Genomic DNA, 27,536 nt, shown 5'->3' with positions numbered 1-27,536 from the left:
GACTGGAGATGTTGTGTGCCGCCATTCCATGGACTGTTGCTTTGATTCAGGAGTGATATGGGATACCCATGTTTCATCTCCTGTGACAATTCGACTCAACATGTCGTCTCCTTCCTCGTCGTAGCGGGTCAAGAAAGTCAAAGAACTGCTTAATCTCTTTTTTTTGTGATCCTCAGTGAGGAGTTTGGGTACCCATCTTGAGCACAATTTTTTAAAGTTTAGGTTTTCTGACACAATTTTGTACAGTACTGATCTGGACACTTGAGGAAATCCCATAGAGAGAGTGGTTATTGTGAACCGTCGGTCCTCATGAACTTTTGCGTCAACTGCAGTAACCAAATCTCCCGTGATCACAGATGGCCGGCCTGAGCGATCTTCATCGTGGACATTTTCACGGCCATCTTTAAATTCCCGGACCCATTTCCGCACTTTACCTTCACTCATTGCCTTGGCACCATACACCTCACAAAGCTGACGGTGAATGTCAGCAGCCGACATGTTTCTTGCAGTCAAAAAGCGTATCACTGACTGAATCTCACACGCGGCGGGTGATTCGATAATCTTAAACATTTTAAAGATCCTCAGTAATGCATACAGGTTAGCTACAGAGCTGCAACTGACATGAAGTTGTTCGCTAGGAATGCCGGGAGGCGTGGCGCACGCTCGTTACGGCAGGAACGCGAACTACTACCGTGTACGGGAGAACGGCCCTTACTTAAAAAAACAGCCCTCGTATTGATATTCCAGAACATCATTTTCTTATTTACTTAAAAATTAGCAGAGTATTGGAATGTCTTACATTTTTTATTTTTGTATCATGGTTTTTTATAAATTCCTTTGTAATTTAATTTATTTTTGAGTTTTTTTATAAAATCACAAATAACAGAATCTTATAAGGCTATATATTTCTGTACCTAATTATGTCACTATCAGCCAAGATAAAGACGCTGAAAGCGATATTTTAAGCCAAATAATTTGTCTGTATGACAATCGACAATAGAAAATATGGTTTGCTCATGCTATTAAATTTATACTTACTTGTCTGACAGTTTTAAGTGTGTAGAGTGACAAAAAATATGATGTGAAAAAATTTATCGTTCTATATATTTATACTCTCCCATTTTTATCTTGACCAAAACTAGTGAAGCTGATAACCGATTTCTTTCATAAGGAAATTCCTCTATCGATTTCAAGAATAACTAGATTGTGTGCTTGTACAACACAAATTGTTTCTCAGCTTTTAGAAAATAGGACAGTAAAGTCATTATTAAAGTCTTAATTTTATTTCTTAAAAGAATAAAAAAACTTTTTAAAGAATGATAATATCTGTGGAGTAATACTTGTATAACCTGCGGTTAGTTCAGAAATAATCATAAGTAAGATCAAGTTATTAAGTGTTAAGAAAGTAACATTTTAATTAATGGTTTATTTTAAGTTGAAACCCACGCTGATGCTGTTTGTTAAGCAGATGTAAAGAAGTAAAGTTTAGTATCTTTTAATAAGTAAATTTATTCTTACTACTTCTTTTAATTCAGTAGTCAGTTTTATACTGATAGAATTAGTGTTGACCCCTTGTTACAGATTTAAATACCTATGTTTCAAAAAAGCATGATTGAAAATAAAATCTCTTAAACCTTACTAGAACCAAATAAATAAGGGTTTAAATAATAACTACAACATAATAACATTTTCATAATAAACAATTAATAAAATCCTCTTGTATTAATCAGAATTATATGTGTTTTTGCACTTTCAACTGAGTTTTTATATACACTCCTAACTAACAAGTAAGCAGATTTAGTTTCTAGAACAGGTTTTTCTTATAGTAGTATAAACATAATATTTTTCAGATAAAGTTGCTTGTTTATTTCAATCACTAATTGATAAGCTCTCACACTATTATGTTATTATTTAAAGCTGTATACTCTCATATCTTCTGTCATAAATATCCTGGAGAGTTTTATAATAATTAATTTACCAATCAGAATGGTTTAAGATTAATTTTAACTGTTGAAATCAAAACTATTGCTATCGTCATTGTGTATTATTTTGGAAAATTGTTTAGGACAAGGTAAGATTTTGAGGATTTAAAGTTTAAAATCCATTTATATGTATGCGTAACAGCATTATAACATGACTTAAAATTAAGATAAGTATTTACTATGTACAATAACTCGTATTTTGCTATATATTATACTCATAACTCATAAAATAGTCTTTAAAATATTTCAATTACTAGATTAAATTTACTTAACTTTTTGAAAAACAAGTGGTAATATAGGAGTTTTCTTCTATTATACGTAGAAATGTATGTTTTGTATAATCTTATTAACAAATATTACTGTAAAATGGGTTGTTCCAGTATGCTCACACAATCAAGAATGGAGAGCAGTACATGTCAGCGAAGGAGTTTGTTCAGGATTTCCTCGGGATGTTCCCTGGGAAAGGCAATGAACACAGCATACAGCTTTTGGCCGGCATTGTAGATACCAGCAAGGATGGGTAATATTTTGAGATTGTTCTTATTCTAAAGTTTTCCATGGTGAAACACATCTTAATTTCTTTTTTTTATGCCGTATAGACTAAGGACTCAAAATTCCTAAACCATTTTCAGTCAGAAAGTTCAGTTACATGTATGTTATTGCTTTTAGCAGTCTTGCACAAGTTTGCTGTAAGGACATCTCATTCAAATCAGAAATGTTGAGATAGCATTCATTGAATGCCACAACACATTCTTATGTTATGAATGGAGTACTTTAAATGATATTAAAATATGATGACCTACATTGTAATTAGAGTGTACCATAAGTAAAAAAATCCTACGCTAGCTGCTAGAAATAGTGTTATGTGCCAAACTGTAATACCGTTCTTAGTTATACTTATAATCTTAGTTTTTTTTCTTGCAACATTTAAAAAACGAAAGAAACTGCATTACAAAATGGAAGCAAAATGTAGATTCTTGTGATTGTGATACATATCTTGCTCAATAGATGGTAATAGTCCAGGCGCTGAGAAAGAATTTGAATTACATAAGTGTACAACATAGCTTTTTGTGAGAGGGGGAGAAATGTTTTTAAAGCCTTCTCCTTGTAAAATGTCTCGCTTATTTTGGAATAAAAATTAAACTTCACTAGCTAAGACCATATTATAATAAACATAGTATTTTAGAATCATTACAAACTACAAACCGCTTAAGGCTTTATTCATAGGCATTAAGTGCAGAAAATGTTGTCATATTCTGGAGGAGCGGAATTGAGGGTGTGGGTACCCTCCCAAAGAAAAAAAATCAAATCATATGGCAAGGGTGCATTTTTATTCATCATAACTCTAGTATTAAATCAAATTCTAAAAATCACGCTCTAAAATTTAAAAAACTTTATAACAAAATTAGTTTTTTATTGATATATTTGTATAGGTTTTTTCCAGTAAACCCAATTAGGATGAAAATCCTTGAAATAGTTGTGATTGATTCTGAGGCTGACATAAACTTTGTTGTTGATACTGTCTAGACAATTACAATAAATCTTTACTTTTCAATAAATACAATATTGTACACGGAGAATTGTCAATTGTTGTATTCTGAGATTGACTATTGAAACCTTACTCAAACCAAAACAATCTATATGCCGTTGGAGGGATGAGATAGTAAGTTTTTATTTTTATGATAAATTACTTATATATTCAAGATAAAGGACACTTTACAATAAAAAAGTATAATAAAGTAATGTAACAATTAAATTAAAAAAAATTGAAATAAGACATAATAAGCTAAAATTTCTTCAACAGAATGAAATACATTGATTTTAAAATATCTCAATGTTTATCACAATTTTATTTTCAGGAAATGGTGGCTGCTTATAGTTATTTCTAAATTAACTGATAGAGGTTGTAACAGAATTGATTTAATTTGATCTTTACATTTGTCGATGTTAAGTTATTACATCACTTAACATAATGGTGGTAGTGTGTGCTATAATTGTTAAAAAATTTTACATTTTCTTTATGTTTAGTCATAGCCAAATATTCTTGTTTTGGCTCTTTAATTCATCCTCATTTAACTAAATTATTCATTGGTATGAAATAAGTTGAATATTGAAGCTATTAATAAGTTCCAGGATTTGGTTGACTATCACTTCAACTCACAGGACTACAATTTTAACATGTTTTATTAACACTATTAAAAAAAAACATGTTAATGTTAATCCACCTTACTTTTTAACTATAATATATGTTTTACACAAAACCCTTTTTGCCCCTAAAATGAAGACTGTACAAAAATGAGCACAGTCGTATTTTTCCTAGTGGTTTGAGCCTGATATGTTTATATGTAATACATTCCAAATTAAGATTTTCTAGCTTGTAGATACGTGCCTTAACATTTCTGTCAGGCAGTGAGTGACTCAGTGGTTTTACGAGTTTTATTTCCTAGTGTTCTATTTATGACTCAAAGAAGCGATATGACTGCAAATGGCTTTAACTGGAACTTGAGCTATCAAGTTGTTATTGAAGTACAGTTCGTGGTCTATCACACTCAAGGCTCACTTAATTGTCTACAAATATGCAACAGTCTCATTTTGAATTGTAATGGCCAATATCACATAAAGTGGAGTGATACAATAGGTCAGGTGTTTTATAGGTTCTTGGTATTATTAGTGCTCCAGTGATTTGTCATATGAAGGTGTGGTCGCACACCATGCAACTTTTTCTTTGATTTCTTGGTAAAGCATATAATTCATGTATATATACTTGATGAATAAAAAGTGCCTGTGATATCCTAAATATTGATACCCTGCTTTGTTTGTATCATGGCACATAGTCAATAACAGCACTGTCTTTGAATGTAAAAACATTGTATTATATTTCCCAGTCAATACTCATATTTCCCAAAGGTTGACAAGGGTAGCTTCCCATTTCAGGATTTTTATGGCTAATATTACAGGCCATCATATATACTATTTAGCCTTCCCACAAAGAACATACAAAATTGTTATTATGCAACAAATTCACTAGATTTTAGTTTGAAATGGGTAAACCATGTTTAAGTTCAAAAGTAAATCCAAAATACACAGAATAAAACTGCTGTGTTTTTATATTTCTTAATGTAATGATTAAAATGGTTATAATTCTTTTGCTTACTTGGCCTTTTGCTGTACAATATGTTCAGCCAGTATCTGACATTAAAGAAATTTCATAATTGGTTTTAATTCTCTATGGTTTATTGTTAGAGATCTTAAATTTGCCATCTTACAATTTGTTCAAAGGCCTCAAAATGTTCCCTTAATAGTTGCTATATCAGCTTTTCTATTCTTTGGTTAAAAATTCTAAACTTGTTTATATCATAGAAATTCACGATAATAGTATGTTAATGTAAGAAAATTAGTACTCATAATGTTTTTTATAATGATGGAAATACTGTTTGGTGCTCATCTTTTGTTTGTTTAAGTCTAAGAAATGAGAGTATGGGTTTAATCTTGCTACATTAATTAAAGTTTTTATTCCAGTCATTCTAAATATCTCTAGTTAAATTCAGTTGTCTGGTGTTCACAGTTTTATCTTAGGTTATTTTATGTTGGTCATATTATAGAGTGATAGAAATGATATATGACGTGTATTAACATCCATCATATTAGGTTCAAGGAGCCTACTACTTTTTGATGATTTTGTAGATCATGAGAATGATCAACTGTGTCGGGTTGGGGTTGCATTATGTTTAGCACCTTAGTTTTTCACCAATTATTCTTTGCTAATATTATCATTATTCTGTATTTTTATATTTGAAGGGTACTTATTTGTTAATTTGATATATTTTCATACAATTTATACTGTATGTCCTTGATTTGACACATGCCAAACAAATTGAATTGTTACAGCAATAAAAACAATTATTATTATTTCTTAAGTGCATAAAGTACTCAAGTAATAAATTCTAATGTGCTTCTCTTTTCACAGACTCATTTCCTTCTCAGAGTTCCAGGCATTTGAGGGCCTGCTCTGTGTTCCTGATGCGCTATACAAAACTGCCTTCCAATTGTTCGATATTAATGGAAATGGGATGATCTCCTTCAGTAAGTCCAAATAATTATTTTTTCACACCCTATATAACAATGTATATTCCATAGTGACATGATTTGTGCTTGGATGGAAATTATTAATTAATAACTCTGGAAATTAAGTTTACTTATGCATTATAAATGTATATCCATTAAAATTTGAAACAATTTATATTTAATATTTATTGATTAGATTAAAGTAATCAACTGAATTTTATATAGTTGAGGTAGGTAGAGAAATATACCCACATGTAACATTTTCTTACTTCTACTCCTTGCCAGCCCTTTAAGTAATGAAACTGAAGAATAATAAACAGATCTGCGTCATAGTGTAGTAATGGGAGATAGTGCATTCATGGCTTTGTACTAATGCTAATGAACACTTATCCAATTGTCACTTTAATTTAGTTTTTCCTCATGTTATAGTTGATGTTTCATAAGAGCGTCTTTGTTAACAAAATATGGTGAGCACTATCATAATAGCAGATTTGTTTATGTCTGTTAAGGGAATTCTATATCATTTCATTTTTTATAAAGGTTTATTTTGATATTATTACGTTGTCACATATCGATACTCAGAATAAATTGGATCAAATACAAAAATAAGCCTCAATGAAACATGTAAAATTAAATCTACACAAGTCACAAAGTTAACCCTCGTAATTTTGGAAAGTATTAATATATATATATATATATATATATATATATATAATATATATATATATATATATAATATATATATATATATATATATATATATATATATCATAATTAGAAGACATTTTGAACCTCAAACATTTAAAAATAATTTAAAATTTTGTCCGAAACAGTTGTAATGAAACTCATGATATTTTTTAAAACTTAAACATATTGTTTGATAAGTAAAACATTATTATGCAAACATAAAAAGTATTGGATTTTTTTGGACTTGTGAACTAGTGGCAGCACAAGATCTCAGCTGATCAGGCATGGGTTTTTGTAGTCTTAAAGAGACAATTGCTCCAATTTCACAGCAAATCCTAGTTTACATTACTCCAAGTATTCTATATTACTTCTTTAGTGGTAATGAGTTTATTAATTATTAACTACTTTTTAGAGTATAAGAGGAGTTGGATACACCTCTCCTACTTGCTTACATAATAATTAATACTTTGGTCATCATGTTTTGAGATATAAGATTTCCTAAATTATTTTAACAATATATTCTTTACTCTAGTAGAAAACAAATGAGGTAATGTTTGCAAAATATTAGATTAAATAATTTTAATTAATGCTCATATATATAATGCTTTGTTACAGAGGAATTTGTGGAGGTTATCAGTAATACAGAGTTGTACAAGAGAATGCCACATGGAGTTGATAACTCCTTCATTTCTCTCTATTTCGGCAAAGATAAGACACGAGTAATTAGCTATGCAGAGTTCAGTCAGTTTTTACACGTAAGTTGTTAATAGTTTACTGACCTCAGTTATTTGTAATGCATGTTCAAATCAATGATATTGTATAATTAAATACTATAGCTAAAAATAGGGCAATGGAAAAAAAACTACACATACACCTTAAAACTCACCTCTTTACCTTTAATTTTTCTATGGTTGAGAAGTTCCAAATCTTCTTTGTGTATTGTAATAACATCATCTGAGTATATTTCAGACAGATTTTAAAACTAACCCCTCTCCCCCAAAATTGGGGGTGGGAGGAAATCCATACATTTTAAATGGGATGACCCAACGAGTAATACCTTAAATTAAAGGTCTTAATGAGACAAATCCATGAGACAAGAACACTTGTTTAAGACTATTCTATCCAAAATGCCCTTTGAACTAAGTTAAAATTCTAACTTTAGCTGAACACTATGTCGGATTGAATTAAGTTACAAGCCTTTCACTTTTACCATTATTTTCTCATATGTAGAACTTTAAAATGAGGTGTCAGACAATTACCCAAAAACAGGTGTTGTAGGGATAAATAAAAGATACCAATCTTTGGCAGAGTAGAGAGAACTTGGTAATCACAAAGACCTATAGTATGAGGTATAACTTGATAACTTGCCTAAATCACAAAATCGTTAACTTATGGGACCTACTGTTTGGTTAAATAAAAAAATAATTTAAGCAAAATCAAAACAACCACAAATGCCAAATTTATTTGTATAGAAATAAAATAATATTAATTGCAATAAAAAGTATGCATCTGTATGAAAGAAAGTTTGTATATTAACAAAGTAGAGAGCTTTGTTTGAAAACAAGTTCACAGCATTGCTATCCACAACATACTTCTATATAAATCACGATGCGTAAAAATGTTCAACAAGTTTTACTTTAACAAATTTTGAAATTTGAAAACATACAAACCTATAACAAATATATATTTTTATCAGTTTTGTGTGTTGAAGACTCTGGATAAAACAAATGAAACTGATATAATAGTTATGTTATGTCTTATCCTCACCAAATGGAAATTCCTTTAGCTACAATAGTTATATATTTGCATTTAGTTACCTCTTCCTGACATGATGGCTGATGATAAATGGACTATCGTTCTGTTCACATCAAATATGGTAGATTCTGTTCATGATTTCATACACAATAGAAACAAAAATGGCGTGACGACAAAGAACAAGTTAATGTAACCTATAGCAATATTCTTTTTTTACCTAAGGAACAGTATAAGCAATTAAGTGTAGGTGGTCTGCACTATTACTAAGCCAGAATTTTCTTCTGGCCCTAGCCGCCAAGCCGAATCAAGCAAAACGTTACATCTGATTAGATTAAAAGCATAGTTTCCTGCACAATCAAGACAAGGTGGAACAATAAAAAAAGAGAATTGATCCCTACTGCCTTCTGATCTGTGATGAACAGAAAATCCCAACAGTCATAGTAAATCCCAAGAGACTAACAGACTGAGTAAATATTAACTGACTATATCGAGTACCAATAATCACTCAACTACAAGCAACTTATTTTAAATATCTCAATTAAGTGAGTGGCACTAAAAAACTGTATCATAAGCTCAAGTAGTCTGTAAAAAAAATACTTCTAAACACGTTCAATGCTGAAGTATATGCAATCCCCTATTACTAAAAATATTTTATATCAATGTAGTTTTGTTTGTCTAAAGTCTGTTTCACTTCAACTACACAATATGTTTAAATTGTTCTTCTTTTATTTTGGATTGCATATTAGAGAATGTTTTATATAATTATTAACTTAGCAATGTAGATAGTATAGCAAAGTGAAATTGAAATTGTTCTCCCAACATTAGAAAATTTGTCGTAATTGGTCGTAAAAGTTATAAAGGCCTTTTAAGGATAACTAAAAAGATGGGTCTCAATGTACAGAATTTTTTAGATACGCCATACCATTTTAAAATAAAAACCTTTTAGTGTGTAATTTTATTCAACTTTTAACACACAAAATGGAATTTAAAATCTAGATACTTGAAGAGTTTTGTAGGATGAAAGAGCAGGCTTACGTTAACAATATAGAAACATAGATCTTGTGTCTTTGAGCACTTATTGAGGGCATTGTTGAATTGAATTGTGTAAGCAATGTTTCAACTTGGTGTGAACCGAAAAACGTAGATGTTAATATGACACTGGCACAAAAGCCTAAGATCTCAGTGTTCTGAGTGTTTATTTGTTGTGATCAATCAAACTGACATCTGTAAATTTGATACTTAACTCTTATTGTAATCTGGTGGATGGAGTGCTGTAATGTTAATGTGAAATATATCTCCAATTGCTTGAAGATTACTTTGTCATAGGGAGATGAACCTAGGTTGAGTATTTAACTGGAAAGAAAAGTCAGTGTTTTTTTCCAGAAATTTAGTTGTATACTATTAGATTTTTTTTGCTACAGCATACTTTAATGTACTCTTTAATTTTAATGACCAAATTAGTTCTTTTATTAAAATAATGGAAACATGGAAGATTAATCTTGTAATTTAATTTTATATCTAAAGTATACATGGATTTTATTAAATCCTAGGTATACTTAAGGTTTTTATAATGTTCAAATACAATCTATATGCAAAAAATAAAACTGTACACATTCACATAGTAATATACAAACTATATTGTCATTGTGGGATAATCAAATCATACAATCTATCTATTATGAATTCTATAATCTATCTACATTGATATTGCAACTCCTCAGACTAACAAGTCAGAGCAAAGTACAATGCAAGCATGTTTCAAACTACCTTGTTCAGATAGGAGGAATCAATGTGAATTATTGGTCACTTAAAGAGTTCAGGTATGGGGTATAAGTCATAGTTTTTTCCAATTATGGCTATCACTGAATAAACGAATTAAATAAGAATAAATTAAAAATATTAAAAGCTAAATAATTGTATATTTAGCTAAATATGGAATGTTTGGTAATTATTACTTTTTATCCTCATGTCGAATGGTTAATAAAAAATGTATAAGTGTAGAATAAACTGAAAACATATTATGATGACGAGAAGCTTGTATGTAAGAGTATAAATATTTTCAAGTTATTCAGGACCGTTCTTTTACATTTTGTATTTTGATCAATAAAACTATTCATGTTGTATTCATTCTGTGTGATTTAAAGCTATACCATGTAACATTATTTATTATGTTTTATGGGCTTGCTAATTCTAAAAAAAAGTCACCCGATTTACATGAACGAAGTTCGGTGATCACTATTATCTAAGGTCAATTTGTTAGAAGTGAGGTTTTCCTATCTGTAATATTTCTGATGCAATATTCATTTATTTTAAGCTCTTGTCTACCACGTTATCGTCCATTCCACCACTGGCATGTGTCCAGTACTGATCACTTTGTTTCTCTCCATGATTTTTTAGAGTAGTTTTATTGTGCATTTAACTATGGATATCTATAAAAAAAATGTAAGTACACAAGTTTAATTTCAGTTTTATATTTTAGAAACGTTTATAAACTAAGTTTCTTTGATTGTTAAATAAGTTACAAATTCTTATCCATTTTGTCCAAAATAAAAACATGCAATTAAGTGTTATTTTAAGAACTGAAGTGAATAAATTAATGCCTGAGTTAAAGTTAAAGATTTAAAACAACTTTATTCATTATTTGTATTTGTTTTACAAGTGTTAAAGAGATTGGGCTGCAAAACATATCCAAGGATAACTTACTGTTTGTTTTACAGAACTTTACATTTATAATGATAACTTTCATATCATTTTACGATGCTTATTCTTATAAAACTGTAATTGGTGATGAGTGGGTGTGATTTCATTTTGACTTCTGTAATAATACCCTTATAAAAGGATGAATTTTCTACTTACATTTAGTATTTGACTGTAAGGTCCTACAATACATTATTGTGTCAATGTATACTGTTTGTTAACTGTAAAAATCTTTTTATTCTTGATATATCTGTTTACTGAGTTTCGAGTACCCAATCTTAGCATAACTTTGAACTTTTTGTTAGCTTTTAAGAATTGACCTACAATTTATTTTATAGAGTACATGTGAAAGGCTAGAAAAGTATGTTTGCTTCTTCATGTGTCCTGTAAAGTAAAAGTATTTGTATTGTTTAAATTTGATTAAGATACTTTGTTTAATCGTAACCTCCTAACGTCCTGGATACAGTGGATGCTACTGTGATGTACACTGCCAACTAATATTCACAGTACTCCTGAGGGATTAGTGTGACTTAGTTAAATATTTGACTCATAAAACAAAGCTATGATTTTAAAATAAATAGGATAATTTTAGTATTAATATAATTTTGAGTATAATAAGTACTTATAAAACAAAAAATGTTTGTATCAGATCTCACTGAATATATTAATAAGACTAAAAGCTATAAATTTCTCATATAATAATAAAATATACAGCTTTATTTACACAACTGTGATATTGACTTACACTCTAAAAAAATAGAATGTTGGTAAACATTTTAATAGATTTAATATTTTTCATAATTAATTATAGTACTTTTTTCGAATTACTTGAAAATTTATGATGGAAAACGATAAAGTTATTTTAGTCATTAAAAATCTTTCGCCTTCAAGTCCAAAGATGGCTGTAGTAAGTAGGTTTACTGTCTAGTTTCAGTTGGTTCTGATCTTACAAATTTCTATGATTTGTAAAAATTTATAGAATACAAAGAGAAGTATAGTACAGAAATTCTATGTGGTACTAAATTATTGCATATTCCAAAGAATAATTGTTTAGTGAGCAGTGATGCCACTACCCAGAGACAATAGGCAATAAGAATTGGTGGTGTTTAGTAATCATTGCTAATATACACAATAAATTATTATAACTAATATAATAGAACAATCAAATTTAAAAAGTTTATTACTGCAAAATAAAATCAAACAAAACTAAAATATCAAATTATTAAATCATGTTAATCCCAATCTTTATAACCTCATCATAAAGTAAATATTGTATTGCAGACTTAGGATACTTAATAAATAATAGGAAAAGATATCATTCACGGTACTTCTGAAGTGTATAATCCTCATGTAATTTAAGTTGCTAAGTTGTATAATGTAGTAGCTTGATTTAATTACAATTGTTGATTCCCAGTAATAGTTTATTTTCTATTGAAGAGTAAAGTTGATTTTAAAATTGGAATATCTTCACTAAATTAAAAAATATATGAATCAGCAGTACACATTAGAATAACTTGTTTGTCAACTGTTATTTTGTATCATAATAAATATTGAATGTACCTCACCTACCCGTAGTATTTTACTGTAAGATTTTAGATTGAAAAATAATCAATAACACTGTTCAATGTAATAAGTTTTCATTTTTAGGCACAGGATAATGACAAACATTGTAATATTTCTTTTAACAGAGGTAGAGAAAGTGAGGATAATGATGTCAAGCCCTTGCATGGTTTTCTACCTTAAAGTTACCCCAAAAGCAAGTTAAATTTGATTTGAGTTGTGTTAATTTCTCTTGTGTTTCATCTATGATTACACAAATATTTTAAATAATTAGCTTATAATTTTGTATGTGTTTCTAAAATACATAAAACAGATAAAATACTTTCTGTTTTACTACATTTCTTAAAAAGATTGATGTAGTTCGATCAAAGATTGTGTTTTTATTAAATTTTTTTAATAAACTCCTAAAAATACTTGAAACATTGTGTCAAGCAAGAACTTAAGTGATTGTAAGTTTTGGCATTTATAAAATAATAAAAATCAATCTATTTTCATTTAAAGATGACGGATTTTTAAAACCCTTTGTAATAATATAGTCATTCCTAAATATTCTTAAATTACTTGTATTTAGAAAAATCTTACCGTATTGAAATATGAGACAAAATATGTAAATATTAAATAATAAAAGGATAAATAAATCATAATTTTAAATATTTTTTAATGTTGAAAAGATGTGGTTAAAGTTTAATATTGTTAAACCTTACAATAATAATATTTCCAAAATATTAATTCGTTATTCTTACATACCAATGCTAATTTCTAATTTGTAAGATAAAAAGTCATAAACTCTGTGACTGCCAATCACTTTACTTTTGTAATGCTGTTTATATTTTGTTATATTAGTACTAAAAAAAATATTCAAAATCAGTATTGGTATTTAGAAAATATATTTAAAATCAGTTTACATTATAATGTTCTGTACCATAAATCGGTGCTTTCAAAAATTAGTTGAATGGACTGAAAAATAGAGCAAAAAAGGCACACTGTGAAAAATCTGGCTTTTTCTCAAAACCCTCGACACTTCTGGAAGTGTTTAAAAGAATGTGGTATCGTTGGAAATAATAATGGAAGTTTCCTGTTCCCTAATATGGCAGTTGATAAAATAAATGAGTTTTTTGTTGGAATAGGGAATAATGGTGAAGTCAGCAAAAAAGCCATGAATTTGTACATGACAACTAAAATGGGTAATATTGAGAAAGAATTCCAGTTTAAAGCTATGATGGACAAAGAAGTTAAGTTAGCAATGAATAAGATAAAATCTAATGCAGTTGGTATCAATGGTATTTCAATAAATATGTTAAAAGCTGTGAGTCCTTTTATCCTTGGAGTGGTGACCCATTTAATCAATACATCTCTTAAAACTGGGAATTTCCCTTCAAATTGGATAACCAGTATTGTTCACCCACCGTTGCCTAAAGTGTTGACCCCAACAAGTGTCAAGCATCTGAGGTCTATATCAATCCTTCCAGTTACATCAAAAGTTCTAGAAAAAATAGTAGTTCACCAGTTAAGCACACATATAAAAACGAATGATACATTGTCATCATTGCAATCTGGATTTAGAGAAAACCATAGTACCTGCATTGAACTCACAAACATGTTGAGTGTGATCTGGTAGATGGAGAGCCCAGAGGTAGAATAAGCTCTGTTGTTTTGCTTGATTATTCACAAATTTTTTACTCTTATCAGTCATGATATACTAGTAGCTAAGATGAATTACTATGGTTTTGGACAAAATGTCTTGAACTGGATACGTTTATACTTTGGTAGGAGACAGCAGATAACCAGAATAGGTAGTGACTCATCATTGCTAAACAGTGGGGTGTTCCCCAAGGCAGCTGTATTAGTCCAATTGTTTTCAATCTTTACACATCTGACTTTCCCAGGTGTGTGCAGTATTGTACTCCTTATTTATTCGGGGATAATTGTCAGCTGCACTTATCATATTTAGTCAACTCTAACTTACTATGAGTGTAGGTGTTTGTAGGTTTTAGAACTTTTATATGTTTTACTTACATCATTTTTATTTCTATTTCTATACTTGACTTGCCTTAAAAATGTTTAAATCACAGCGTTTTCACAGTTTCTGTAATTTTTGTTATAGTTTGTTTGTTGGTATTGCTATTTAGTTGTTAAGTAGTTATTAAACATACACCATTTGATGCAAGTTATTCTGAAAAGCAGTTATGTACTGAGAAACACTCAGGAAATAGAGGCAATTTCATTTATTAAACAATCAACAACCAAATATTTGCAGACACTGATTCCTTATAAAGGCTTTGTAACAAACATTGCTGTTGCTATTTTGTTTAAATGTGCATTTCGTTTATATTTTATATGCAATTAATAAATGAAATGTTTTATTCTTTTAATAAAATTAGAAGAATGATATTTTTTACATTTCTTACAACACATTATTAATATTAAAGCAGAGTTTAGTTATTATGATTCTTATAAATTACCAGTTTTAGAGTTAGTTAATTTTTAATAGTTATACTCATGGTTAACTATTGTCATTCATCATTAATAATATATTAAGTTTCATAGGACTCTAAATTCATATTTTCAACTAAATTTTAATGTTGAGTACATTTAGGTCATAAGACCAAACCAAATAAGACGATGACAACTATGTCATGATCAGTTCCTTTTTGATTATTTTACATTTTTCATTCCTTTTATGCTCATGTCTCTGCAAAGAACTATTTTAAGTCCGACATGGCATTTGAAGAATCTGTTGTGTTATTGTTTAGGACTTCCACGAAGAATGCGCCACCGCAGCTTTTAGACAGTTTGACAAAGAAGGAACTGGATTCATCACAGCTCTTGATTTCAGAGACATCATGGGCTCCATCAAGAGTCACCTGCTTACAAAAGAAGTTAAGGATAATCTTGTAGCGGTAAGGATTTGAAATTGTGAGTTTTTCAACTAATAACTGTGAAGCAGAATGGTTACATACTTTAAAAAATGGTCTAATTGGAATATTAATTAATGAGGTAAAATATATTTTATATTCTGCATTAAGACTGCTTATGAAACATTTGGATATCCAGTATCAATACGGATTATTCAAAATTAAGTATGTCTACATATACCTTGATGATTTATTAAATTTTATAACTAACTTCATTTGACAGAAGAACAATGGATCTTTCAGATGAAGTCAGTTGAAAAAATTGATACCTTTGCAGGTTGAATGCCAATGTCTTTGTGTAATTTATCATGACCTGCTGTTGCTATTTATTTTAATTTATTTGATTCATTATGTATATAAAGTAAATAAATATATATCAAGATCCGTATAAAAAACTGAATAAATTGACATATACTATTTTGTGAGAAGTGAGATACACACAAACAATAAAGCGATGTAATAAGCACTTGAAACCTATTTAGGTATGTTTTTAACATTCTATTTTTTATTAAATCCAGAGCTATAATTATAAATGATGTTGATCAATTTATAAACAAATACACTTGATTGGAATTAAAATAAAATAACTGTAAAAATTGGTTTCTTAGACATAATATACTGCTATAAATTTATATACAGCATAAAAAATATAATATTGTACAATTAGTATATTTTTGTCTTTGTTGAAACCTTTTATTCAACTAAATTTACTGAAACCTTTGCAATCAAACAAGTAATTACAAATGTAAATATTTATAAGCAACATGTAAACACGATTTTACATTAGTAATATTAGTATATTATATGACAGATAATTATATAACAAATTTAAGAATTATAATATGTTCTCTATTAATTACATTTTCTACGGCACATAAGAATTTTACAAATGGATAAAACATGCGTACCAGCCAAACCAATATAGAAAACCTACCAATCATGTGGTCATGAATTCAAACTTTTACAAAGTTTGAATGTGTTAAATTTATTTTATATATTATGTGACTATTTTTCTATCACTTCAGAACCATCTTCTAGGTCCGTTCCTTCTGAAGTGAATGGGCGAAATTCTTAAGAATACTTTATTTATGGAAAAAATTATCTAATGGCCTCTTCAAATTTGTCTTTTTCTGTGTAGTTTTTCTACTAAAAATTAACTTTGAATTGATTTATAGCTAAAGGTTAATAATGATTGCAGGCAGCTGGAGGGGGACAGAGTGGTCATAAAGTTAGTTTTCCTTATTTTATGGCATTTAACTCTCTCCTCAACAACATGGAGTTGGTTAAAAGAATATACCTAAATGCGACTAATGGGCAGAAAGATCAAGAGTTAACTAAAGGTGAGTTAAGATGTTGATAGACCACTAAATTGATTCCTTTGATTGACTTTTGGAAATAAAATTCAAACCGATAGACAAAATTTTAAACAGGGTGAATGGAATTAGTCTTCCTCTGTTAGAAGAATTTGTTGGATATATCATTGAAGTAATCCAATGTAAATATATAATCTGTATTTTTACCCTATTCCCAACTGTTTTCAAGATTAAATTGGAGCTGTGTATGATTAGAAATTGATTGAAAAGATCAATTGATGAAACATATCCGATAATACCAAGGTATTATTGAAAGTGTTTCATCATAATTGACCTTAAATCCTTAAAGAGCCAACGAGGTTGATATGTGTCACTGCTTAAAATAATGCTAAGAATCCACAAGTGGACAAAATTACCCTTTTTTGTTAAAACCTTGTACATGCTATTCAATGTATATAGAATATTATAATAGATGTAAATTTTATATATATATATATATATATATATATATATATATATATGTATACACATATAATATATACTGTGCTTGTGCGCACATGCATGCATGTGTGCGTGTACACACATGCGTGCAAGTGTAAATTAGGATCTAATAAATAGGTGACAATTAATGAGTAAGTTGTAAAAGTCATATTCATTGTAAGGGAGCCAAATGTTGGCTAGCAACTTGTGACTTGTTAGCAGCAAAGTCAATGACACAGCTTCAGATACAACTGAAATATGTTAGAAGTTGCATCTAAGAATAGATATTTCCAGAGTTAGCAGTCACATTTTTCATATTTTAACACTATGTATTATGTTTTAAGAACAAATTAGATAACAATTTGTGTAAGGTTAGAAGAGAAAATAAATGTATTCAGTTTTTAAATTGTATAAATTTTACTATGTCTTTTCTGTTTCAATTTCAGAAGAGTTTCTGTATTCAGCACAGATGATGTCTCAAATTACTCCTCTAGAGGTAGACATCCTTTTCTTACTCTGTCACCTGATTCATCAGACGACGTGAGTTGCTTTACTTTTATATTTACCTTTTTGTAATTTTAAGAAGTACTAGAGGACTTTGGTCCATACAATTTTAGTTTGTTCCATTGTAATGCAGTCATAGTTCCTAATGACTCAACAAAATATTAATAGTGTTTACAGAGTTCACTTTTTTGTCTAAAATATAATCCATCAGTTGAATTAAAGAATTCATCAAACCAAAGCAAACATTCATTGCTTCTCCTTCAAATTAAAGTAATTAATTTGATTTTTAATTTCTGTAATTCTAAAACCAAATATCTTAATACTTTTATATTGATTTAAATTTATCTAGGATTCAGGTATAATTCAAACACGTTTGTTTACATTTTTTGCCAATTCGGTTTTTTATTTAATTCTAGTATTATATTAAATTGAATGTTAAACTTTTTACAAATTACAAGTCATAAATTTGTAATATGCAATAAATAAAAGTAATATATTTTATTACTTAAAAAGGAATAAATATTTAAGGACTAGCTAAATTAAATTGTAATTACTAAAACAGTCTAATTCATATTAGCTTATGTAGACAGGGATTCAAAGAAATAAATAGAACTGTCTGTTTAATACATACCAAACAGAAAGAACATAAAAGTCTAATGAATTTCTGAGACATTTCTAATTTTGAATAATACTAAAAACCTAAAGACAGTTAAATCCTAAATGTGCCACATGTGAAACATAAGTATAATGTGCATCATATCTATTTTTATTTGGCACATTTTGCATTATTTGTCTACAGGTAATTGTTAGGCACACTTAGCAGTTAATGTACTAAATCCATGTTGCAGTGAACTGGTGTTGGTTCTGTTGTTATAAGTTTACCAAATTTAAATAATACACTAAAAATCTCTAATCAATATGAGTCTCAAAATTGTCTTAATAGTAATAATATTACCTCTAAAAATTGATTGAGATACTGTACCAATTATTTGATAAGTTGTTCTCATAAAATAAGACAATAATACATCAAAGATTTCTGATCAATATCAATCAAAAGATTCTCTTAATAGTAATAATATTACCCTATAATAATTGATTTAATTACTGTAACAATTATTTGATAAGTTATCCTCATGAAATAAGACAAGCTAGTCTTAGAGAAAATCATCCTGGTTTCCAATGTACCAGAATATGAGCTGGGGCTAATAACATGTGTCCTCTTATCATTACATTCAGGTTACATTTTTAACACATGTATTTTATTTTGTAGTCACTTTCACTTTAAAAAATTATACAAAAATCTTTAAAAACGCTTAAAAATTCAATAATATGTTTAGTTAATGAATTTGATTATGTACTATGACAAAATACTCTATTTTATTTGCAAAACTGGAATGTGAACAAAGTAATGAATAATATTTAATTGTAATTTCTCAGAAGCACATCCACAAATGTTTTGTATTTTTAAATTGTGGTAAAACCAGTGTAGAAATGATTAACATTGGAAGAATTGTTTAGAAATCATAAATTACTCTTAATGTTTGTAGAAATGACTAGTTAGTCTTTGTTGGAGACAAAAACAAGATGTTTTGAGATTATTTTATGTTTCTTTGTTTGATTTATTTGGTTGGCTTTGTTTTCATATTAGTATTTTTATTTACACAACTTATTAGAAAGTTAAATTATAGATGTAGTCCAATTAGGAGCTTAAACAATGTGGTTGGAGTGGTCAGCATTTTAATATAGCTAATAAGGTAAGGTAGGTTTATTCTTGATGCCCCTGCAGCAAATAAAAATTAAATAGTACTGGAACTGAAGTATTATGTAAAACTTTCAAAACCACTTTGTTTCTGGAAGTGTAACAGAACCATTTAGTATGAGTTTAGTGATGTATTAAAGACTTTGTAATAAGGAAGACAGCTGTGCATATTTATTGATTTTAACTTTCATCTCGTATTTATCGATCCACTTTTCAAAAAGTATTAATCAAAATTACTTAAAAATAAAATGGTGAGTAGACATTAATTTTATTTTAAATTAACTGCCATCTTCAAAAAGTGTGAAACTAATTCAATATTTCATGAAAAGCCTTTAATTGCTTGATATATTATGTGTATCTATTTTGTTTGTTTTTTGAAAAGTACATAATAATTAATTGTGTTTTTGTTTTTAATCACTTAAACTACTTATTTTATGTACTGTCCTTGCAGAATAAGATTTCTTGCATGTTCCCAAATATTTTTTGTTCATAATAACTTGAGTTTTGTATAAATTATTAAATTTGGTTGAAAATTAATTTTCGATTCAGTTTTGTTGTAAATTAATCTTAAGGGAATAACAGTAAAGTGTGGTTAATACTGCTAAAATTAATGTAAAAAGGAGACATGTTTTCTATTATAATTTTAGATAAATTAAGAAGCAAAGTGCTGACAGTGTTTGTCTGTTTTGGTGCTGCACGGACGGACAGCCTGAATTCTTCTGAAGACCCACATTCGTGGATGTGGTTGGTGCTGTTTTCATTTGTCTTCTTTTTGTTTGCACTCCACTATCTGCTTGTTTCTTATGATTTATTTTTCAAACCATTTGTAGTTTTTCACTTTTTGGGGAACCTTCTAGTTCACATTTGTAGGATAACATTTTGATTTTTGATTTTAAGAAAATACATGGTTTTAGTATACCATATGACCTGGATAGAAAAGTGCTAGGTTGGTAGGTTGCGATGATCCGATAAAATATAATAATTACTGGTATTCCAAAATGATCTGGTTAAGGGTACTCAAACTAGTTAGGAAATCTGAATTTTCAGCCATAAGAGAGTCCAAGAACATAAAGTAAAACTCGGTAACCATAAGTTTTTACTGCATGAATCACTTATGTTACATGGGATCAACGGTACTCAAATCACTTACTATGTCAAGCAGTTTTATGTACTAAACCATAACTTAAGTGTTGTAATTTTGCCTTTCTAAATCCTAATGTTTGAGCATTTTTATAGGATTTACGTTAGTTAAAAAAATAACAGTTCTATCAGTAGATCTTTATTTGATCTTGAATCAATTATATTGTGGGAATTCTGAAGAATAAATAAACAGATAATTCTATACATAAATATATATACATAATCAAATATACATAATCTATACATAAATACATTTTAACATATAAAAATTACAGCATTTTTTATGCAGAAAAGAAAATTTAGGTCCTTTCAACTCTGTACAATACATTAATCCTTAGAAACTGATAAAAAAATTACCTCAAATAAGTTTAACCATTTCACCAATGTCCACTTTTTATTGATGTAAATAAAATGTACATTGATGATTTAAATGTCAAATGAGATTAAGTTATAATAAAACTACGATAAACATATTTAGAAAGAAACAGTCTATTCAGAAAACATATTACATATTAAGTGTTATAATACTATCATAAACAAAGCAAACTATGAGAATCTTGAGTTGGCAGTTTGATTCAATGCCAGTTTGATACTACTTTGTTGTTTAATTGTTCAGTGCTCACTTTGTTTCATTACTGCTGTTAGTTTCCTACATTGCATGAAGGAAGGGATTTTTTTTCCAGAAAACACACACACACACACACACACACACACACACACACACACACACACACACACACACACACACACACACACACACACACACAAACAAACATAATAAATTTAAAACAAAACAAACAATAAGAGACTATGTGTCCAGAGTTTGAGTCAGCATCAGCTCAGCTTTAGGCTATTTTTTATGTATACAGTGCTTATTATTTCCATCTTCATGGATAGGTTTTGTAGGTAATAATTTTTTAACTATTTACATAACTATTATTTTTCAAAACCGTGATTTTTAATGTACAATCCAGTTTCACATATTTTTGAAAAAAGTACAAATCATTTATTTGATTAATTAATATAAATATTGATGTTTTTGTTAAAACAGCTATGGAAATATCGAATTCGATGTGAAGCTTCTTATAGCCTATACTTGCCCCAGGCCCCAGAAACGGGTGTTGGCAAATTCAGGGATAAGCGGAATTCTGGGACAGATTAAGTCCGAGCATTAGGTTAGGGATGAAATGAAATGAAAAATGTCTTTATTAGAGGCGAAGTTAGGATTATAAAGTCCTCTCTACCACTTAACCTCAAGAGGGATCTGGGAGTAGTAGACCTATTTTATTGAATTATCCAGATTTAACCCAAGTTTTGACTTCAAGGGCGTTTTGTGGCTGAACCGTTAGAGATATGACAAAAAGTGACGGGACATTTCTTGAAGGAAATTTGAAATTGAAGAATGATTCTACTGTTGGATTTGAGCTACAACCTCTGGTTTAGCCAGTACACAGCTTGGGAGAAACGACTGCACTGATCAGCTATTGTGAATTGTTTAGTGTAAGTAAAAATAAAAACCGACCAGGTTTCAAATATTTTCGGGCTATTTCTTCTTCTAAGCAAAAGTTGTACCAAATTTTTAATTTCTCGAATACCAGTAAGTGGATTAGACTCTGTGTACTGAGTAAATCTGCCCATCAAGACGTTAGGAGACAATCTGTTTTGTTACCTGAAGAGTACCTAATCTAAGTCAGTAACCTTTATCAGATTATTAAGTTTATCAGAAGATTTTATTTAATTTTTGCATGTAAACAAGTTTTGCGGACAAGCCAACAAAAATACGGCAAAAAGTGGCTGGACCTTTTCGGTAGATCGCGTCAAAGGATTTCGTAGAAAAATGAACTTGTTCTCGAGACCGAACATAATTGGACGAAATGTAGTAGTATACCACTATTTCACGAAATTAATTAAAAAACACTCTATCCCTATCTACTATTGACGCTTCTGTAACGTCCAGACAATTCCCAATGTGGCTTAGTAAATGTATACTAGTCACTCGTTTACATAGTAATGCAAGCCCAGTCTGGAAACGGAATGAATTGCACAAATTGTAGGTGGAAACATTTAAAAACACCAAAATTTGCCAATTAACAACAAAGATTTTGCAATTGAGAGGGGTTTTCGGGCTTACAGAAGAATATACGACAAATAGCACTGAACTTTTCTTTTATATCAAATTATTGTCTAGCTGAAAAAAAATTATAGTTAAGCTGAACCCAACGTTTCATCCGCTATCGACCCCAGAAACACAATTCTCATGTAAAAATCATAAAATATTTGCACTTAAACGCGTTTTGCGACAAAACAATTGAGGATAAGGGTAAAAATTACAGGACCTTTTTTGTAGATCATGTTGTTTCGTACTTCTCATATGCAACCTGTTTTGAGCTACTACCAATGGTGTGGCTGGTTCGGTTGCTATCGACCCCATAAACAAAATTCTCTTATATAAATCACAAAATATTTGCACATAATTTTGCATTTTGTGCCCAAACCAATGAAGATAGATCAAAAAGTCACTAGACCTTTTCTGTAGATCACTTGATTTGCCAATTTGATGGGTTAATTAGATTTGAGCTATGACTTACTGTTTGGCCGCTATCGGGCTCAAAAGATTATTTTAAATAAAAAAATCTCTGGAATTTCAAATATTCCAGTGATTTGTTGCTTAACCATTAGAGAGAGGACAAAAGTCACTGGATTTTTTTGTTCACTTCATTGCTGACTAAGGATTTTTTTGTCAGATCCGACAGTTCGCCCGCTAAAAGTTGATCAATTTACCGTAGTACGTACAAAAATACATTAAAATTAGGTTTCTTTCTAACCTTGTATTACTTTTTTATTATGATATGAAATTAATCAAAAGAAAGTAAAATTAGCCTTATTTAACAATTTATGTATCTGTTCTATTGCAGGTCAATACATTAAAATAAGACACATATAGGATTAAAAAAAACATTTGAAATATATTTCTTCTAAGAAAATATTTCAGAAGTCTAAAGAGAATATATATTTCACAATAAATTTAACTGTGTGTGTGTGCGTGTCTGAGAATCCTAGTCCACAGAACAAATTGAAAGGATTCAGTGCATAGCTCATGTGGATGACTAGCTAAGATAGCAACATCCATAATCAATAATTGGTAAATACCCAAATAGAGATAAAAGTCAATTTCGTGTTTTGAGTGGGCTAGTTGTGTATTATAGGACAGATGACCTCTCTGTCTTACTCTGTAACGTACAATTTTCACCCTTTACTAAGTTCTGTTTTCTTTGTTTGACAGTTCTAGTCTCATGCACCGAACCTCGTGTGAGCCATTTGTTTGTTAGTATGGGGCTGTATTTTTTATCATTTCAGTTTGATCATATTTTGGATCAGAGGATTTATTATATGATTGATCAATGAAACTAGGCAGTGGTAGAATTAGGAATAGTTGGTTGAAATCTTTGGACCCTATTTTACCACTCACTTTTAATCTTATTTGATAAATTAAAACAGAACAACATGACGATTCTTTAAATTTTACTATTTAAGTCTAAGGGAATATAACATCACATTCTATTCTTGTCAATGTCTTGCATTGTTCAAGAGGTTCTGTAGGTGAATGTAACGTTAAACACAAATGTTTTAAACTGAGATTAATATAATAACATTCTATTATTTTCTTTGAGTGTTATTATTTTCTTTTCAGATGTTTTGTTTGTGAACGTTAATGAATGTTTTGTTGATTTACTGATTTGTGATAAGGGGACCACATTGTAATTTTTTATATTTTTTGTCCTCAATAGCATGTACTCTACTGTTGTGTGTTTGTTACTAAGCCCAAAATTTAATATACCCTCCCACTTGTGAGCACTACTATGTATGTTACTTGAGTTATATGTTTAGTTACTTTAGGTAGGACTCTTCTTCTAAGAATATGAATGAAAACAAGTATACGAGGTGTGTTCAAAAAGTAATGGGAATTTTTAAGTTTGTGGGTTTGGAGAGTCTGATTATCAAGATTTAAAAAAAATATGTTGGTACTCATGCTCCTAAAATATGATACAATTTCCAGCTGTATCTATTGTTTACTTTTTCAGTGGCACCTGCTAAGGTTAGATGTGTTTTATGAACTCGGCAATTTTCTTTTGTTAAAAAAAGTGGATCAAAGAATTTGTATATAAATTTATGAAAAATGAAATAAAGCGTAACAAAGTTTGGGAAATGTTAACACGGGCCTATGGTGAGTATGCTAAAAAGAGGTAAACCATGGTTTACAAGTGGTATAAACGTTTCAAAGATGATATAAAAATATAAACGTTTTGATGACATTGAAGATGGTGAATGCTCTGGACGCCAATTCAACAACCAATTAAAACATGAAAAAAAGTGGAAAGAAATGCTTTTGAACGATCGCTGTATTATGATAAGAAAAGTCGCTGATGATGTTTGACATGTCAATTGGCTCATGCCATCAACATTTTTCAAATGTTTTGGATATGAAACATGTGTCAGCAAAGTTTGTTCCACAATTGTTAAATTTTTAGCAAAAACAGTGGTGAATTGAAGTTGCTCAGGAGTTGCTAAATGAAGTCAACTATGGTTCAGAATTACTGAAACATGTTAACAGATAATGAAAAATGGGTTTACAAATATGACACTGAAAACTAAGGTTCAATTAGTGGAGGCATTCTGGATCATGAAGACCGAAAAAAGCTCCTCAAGTGCTGAAAAAGCTAAGGGCTATCCCAAAGATCGAGTTTGAGAAGTATTTTGAGGATTGAAAGAAGCGCTGGCATAAGTGCATAATATTTATGGGAACTATTTTGAAGAAATAAATACATATATATATATATATATATATATATATATAAATGATAAAACTACATATACAATATATATATATAAATAAAAAATGAAAATTCCTGTTACTATTTGAACATACCTTGTGTACCAGTGCCAGGAATTACTTTTAAACATAATTAACTGGCTTTATGCAAAACAAATTATAATTTTAGTTTGTGTTATAGATCATAAGCTTTAGAATTTAAATCAGTATGCAGCATTTAAAAAATACAAATTTCAACCGTAGTTTAATAGAATATAATACTTGACAATTTAGCTAGTACTAATATATTTGTTCAGAAAATAACAGAGACCTCCACCTATGTCTTGCTTCTTGAGCAAGCAATATTGTCTCAGACAGGTAGGTATTGATATTCTAGAGAGGATCTTTCCTTTAAAATCTACCATAAACTATAAATGTTTCACCACTTAGTACTCTGTATCAGATATCTGGAATATACATCTGTGTTCTGCTTTGTCAAAATGTTTGTAAAGAAATAATTTGTTTCAAGTTTTGCCAGAAATTTGGGTATTCTTCATTGAAAACTAATTGCACTATACAGAAAATTAAGCAATGGTACAATCAGTGATGCAATGATGTGCATTTTAGCAAATCTTTAGGTTTACAAAATCTCTAAAACTTGAAATGCGTTTGTGCAGCAGTTAGCAAATTGATTATCCCTACAGTACGGGAATTCCTCCCTTTAATTGATCTAAAACACGTAAAATATACAACAATGTAAAATAAATATTATTTAATAAAAAATAAGTTATAGTTAGCCCTATTATTTAATCATGCTTTGTTACAGTGTATTTGATTTAAAAGTTTAATTCCTTATCCCGATAATATGTTGAGCCAAATGGTATTAAAATTTAGCTGAATTCATGTGTAACACGATAATTTTCATGCAATGAAAACATGGTATTGTTCAATAGTTAGTAGAATTTCAACTTCAATAAATAAATTTAACTTATTTAAGTATGTCACATTAACCTTTATCAACTAGTATATACAATTAAGAATGTATTATGTGCTTGTAATTGGAATTAACATTTACTAAATAAATAAATAATTTTTACCCTTATATTAAAGTACTGCAAAATAAATTGAACCAAACGTGACAGGTGTGTGGTTTTAGCCATACTGTTAGTTGGAGCAGATCAATGTTGTGAGTGGGTTTGAATTTTGATTTTTGTCAAACATGTTGTATGAAGTTGAGTTTTTATATTAATATTTAATCTTGTAGTTGCCATTAAAATTTTTCTTAAATATTCTCAGTGCACCATGACTGTTTATTCACCTTCTAATTTCTAATGAGATTTATAATGAAATCCTAATTTTGTATGCTAACTGTCTTGCATAAGCTGTTGAACTCTGAGAGATTCATAACTGGTAGGATGGTTTACTTCAGTTATATTCTATATTAATCTCTATATCAACTAATCTATTGTTTTTGATTGCAGGAGAATAGCGTACACTGATCTCCAGTCAATAGCTCCTGAACAGTTCTATAAACAGTTCACAAACAGGCTTGCAGAGATCCATGCTGTTTCGGTCAGTTAGTGTTTATGTTATAGTTTGAAGAATTTATAACACTGTAAGAAACATTTCATACAGTAAGCAGTGTGAAAACCATACTATCTCTATAAAAACATTGGCTTGACTCAGCGACATACCTGTGCTTAATACTGAAGAATTTTACAACTAAGAATAATTTAAACCGCATATTTAAGCTAGTAAATGTTAACACGTTAGCTGCCAACCCCGAAAAATATGTTTTAGCGCTAAAGCGCCAAATTTTTAAAAGATAAATTGTTGTAACCTTTTGTTATTTTACTCTTCTTTGGTTAG

The 27,536-nt window shown here is 29.4% G+C and overlaps 1 protein-coding gene across 2 annotated transcripts in view; it reads left to right on the top strand.

The window, feature by feature from the left end:
- Positions 1–27,536, top strand: part of LOC124369738 (calcium-binding mitochondrial carrier protein Aralar1) — a 92,404-nt gene that overhangs the window by 34,028 nt on the left and 30,840 nt on the right. For both annotated transcript variants that reach the window (XM_046827804.1, XM_046827805.1), the window contains 7 exons: positions 2,363–2,502; positions 5,950–6,065; positions 7,350–7,489; positions 15,500–15,646; positions 16,860–17,001; positions 17,901–17,994; positions 27,149–27,239. In XM_046827804.1, the coding sequence (XP_046683760.1) occupies positions 2,363–2,502; positions 5,950–6,065; positions 7,350–7,489; positions 15,500–15,646; positions 16,860–17,001; positions 17,901–17,994; positions 27,149–27,239 (870 nt within the window). The remainder of the gene's footprint in view (positions 1–2,362; positions 2,503–5,949; positions 6,066–7,349; positions 7,490–15,499; positions 15,647–16,859; positions 17,002–17,900; positions 17,995–27,148; positions 27,240–27,536) is intronic.

Source organism: Homalodisca vitripennis, chromosome X (genome assembly GCF_021130785.1).
Source record: "Homalodisca vitripennis isolate AUS2020 chromosome X, UT_GWSS_2.1, whole genome shotgun sequence".
NCBI lineage: Eukaryota > Metazoa > Arthropoda > Insecta > Hemiptera > Cicadellidae > Homalodisca > Homalodisca vitripennis.
The sequence above is the reverse complement of the archived record's forward strand: the minus strand, read 5'-3'. Positions and strand labels throughout refer to the sequence as shown.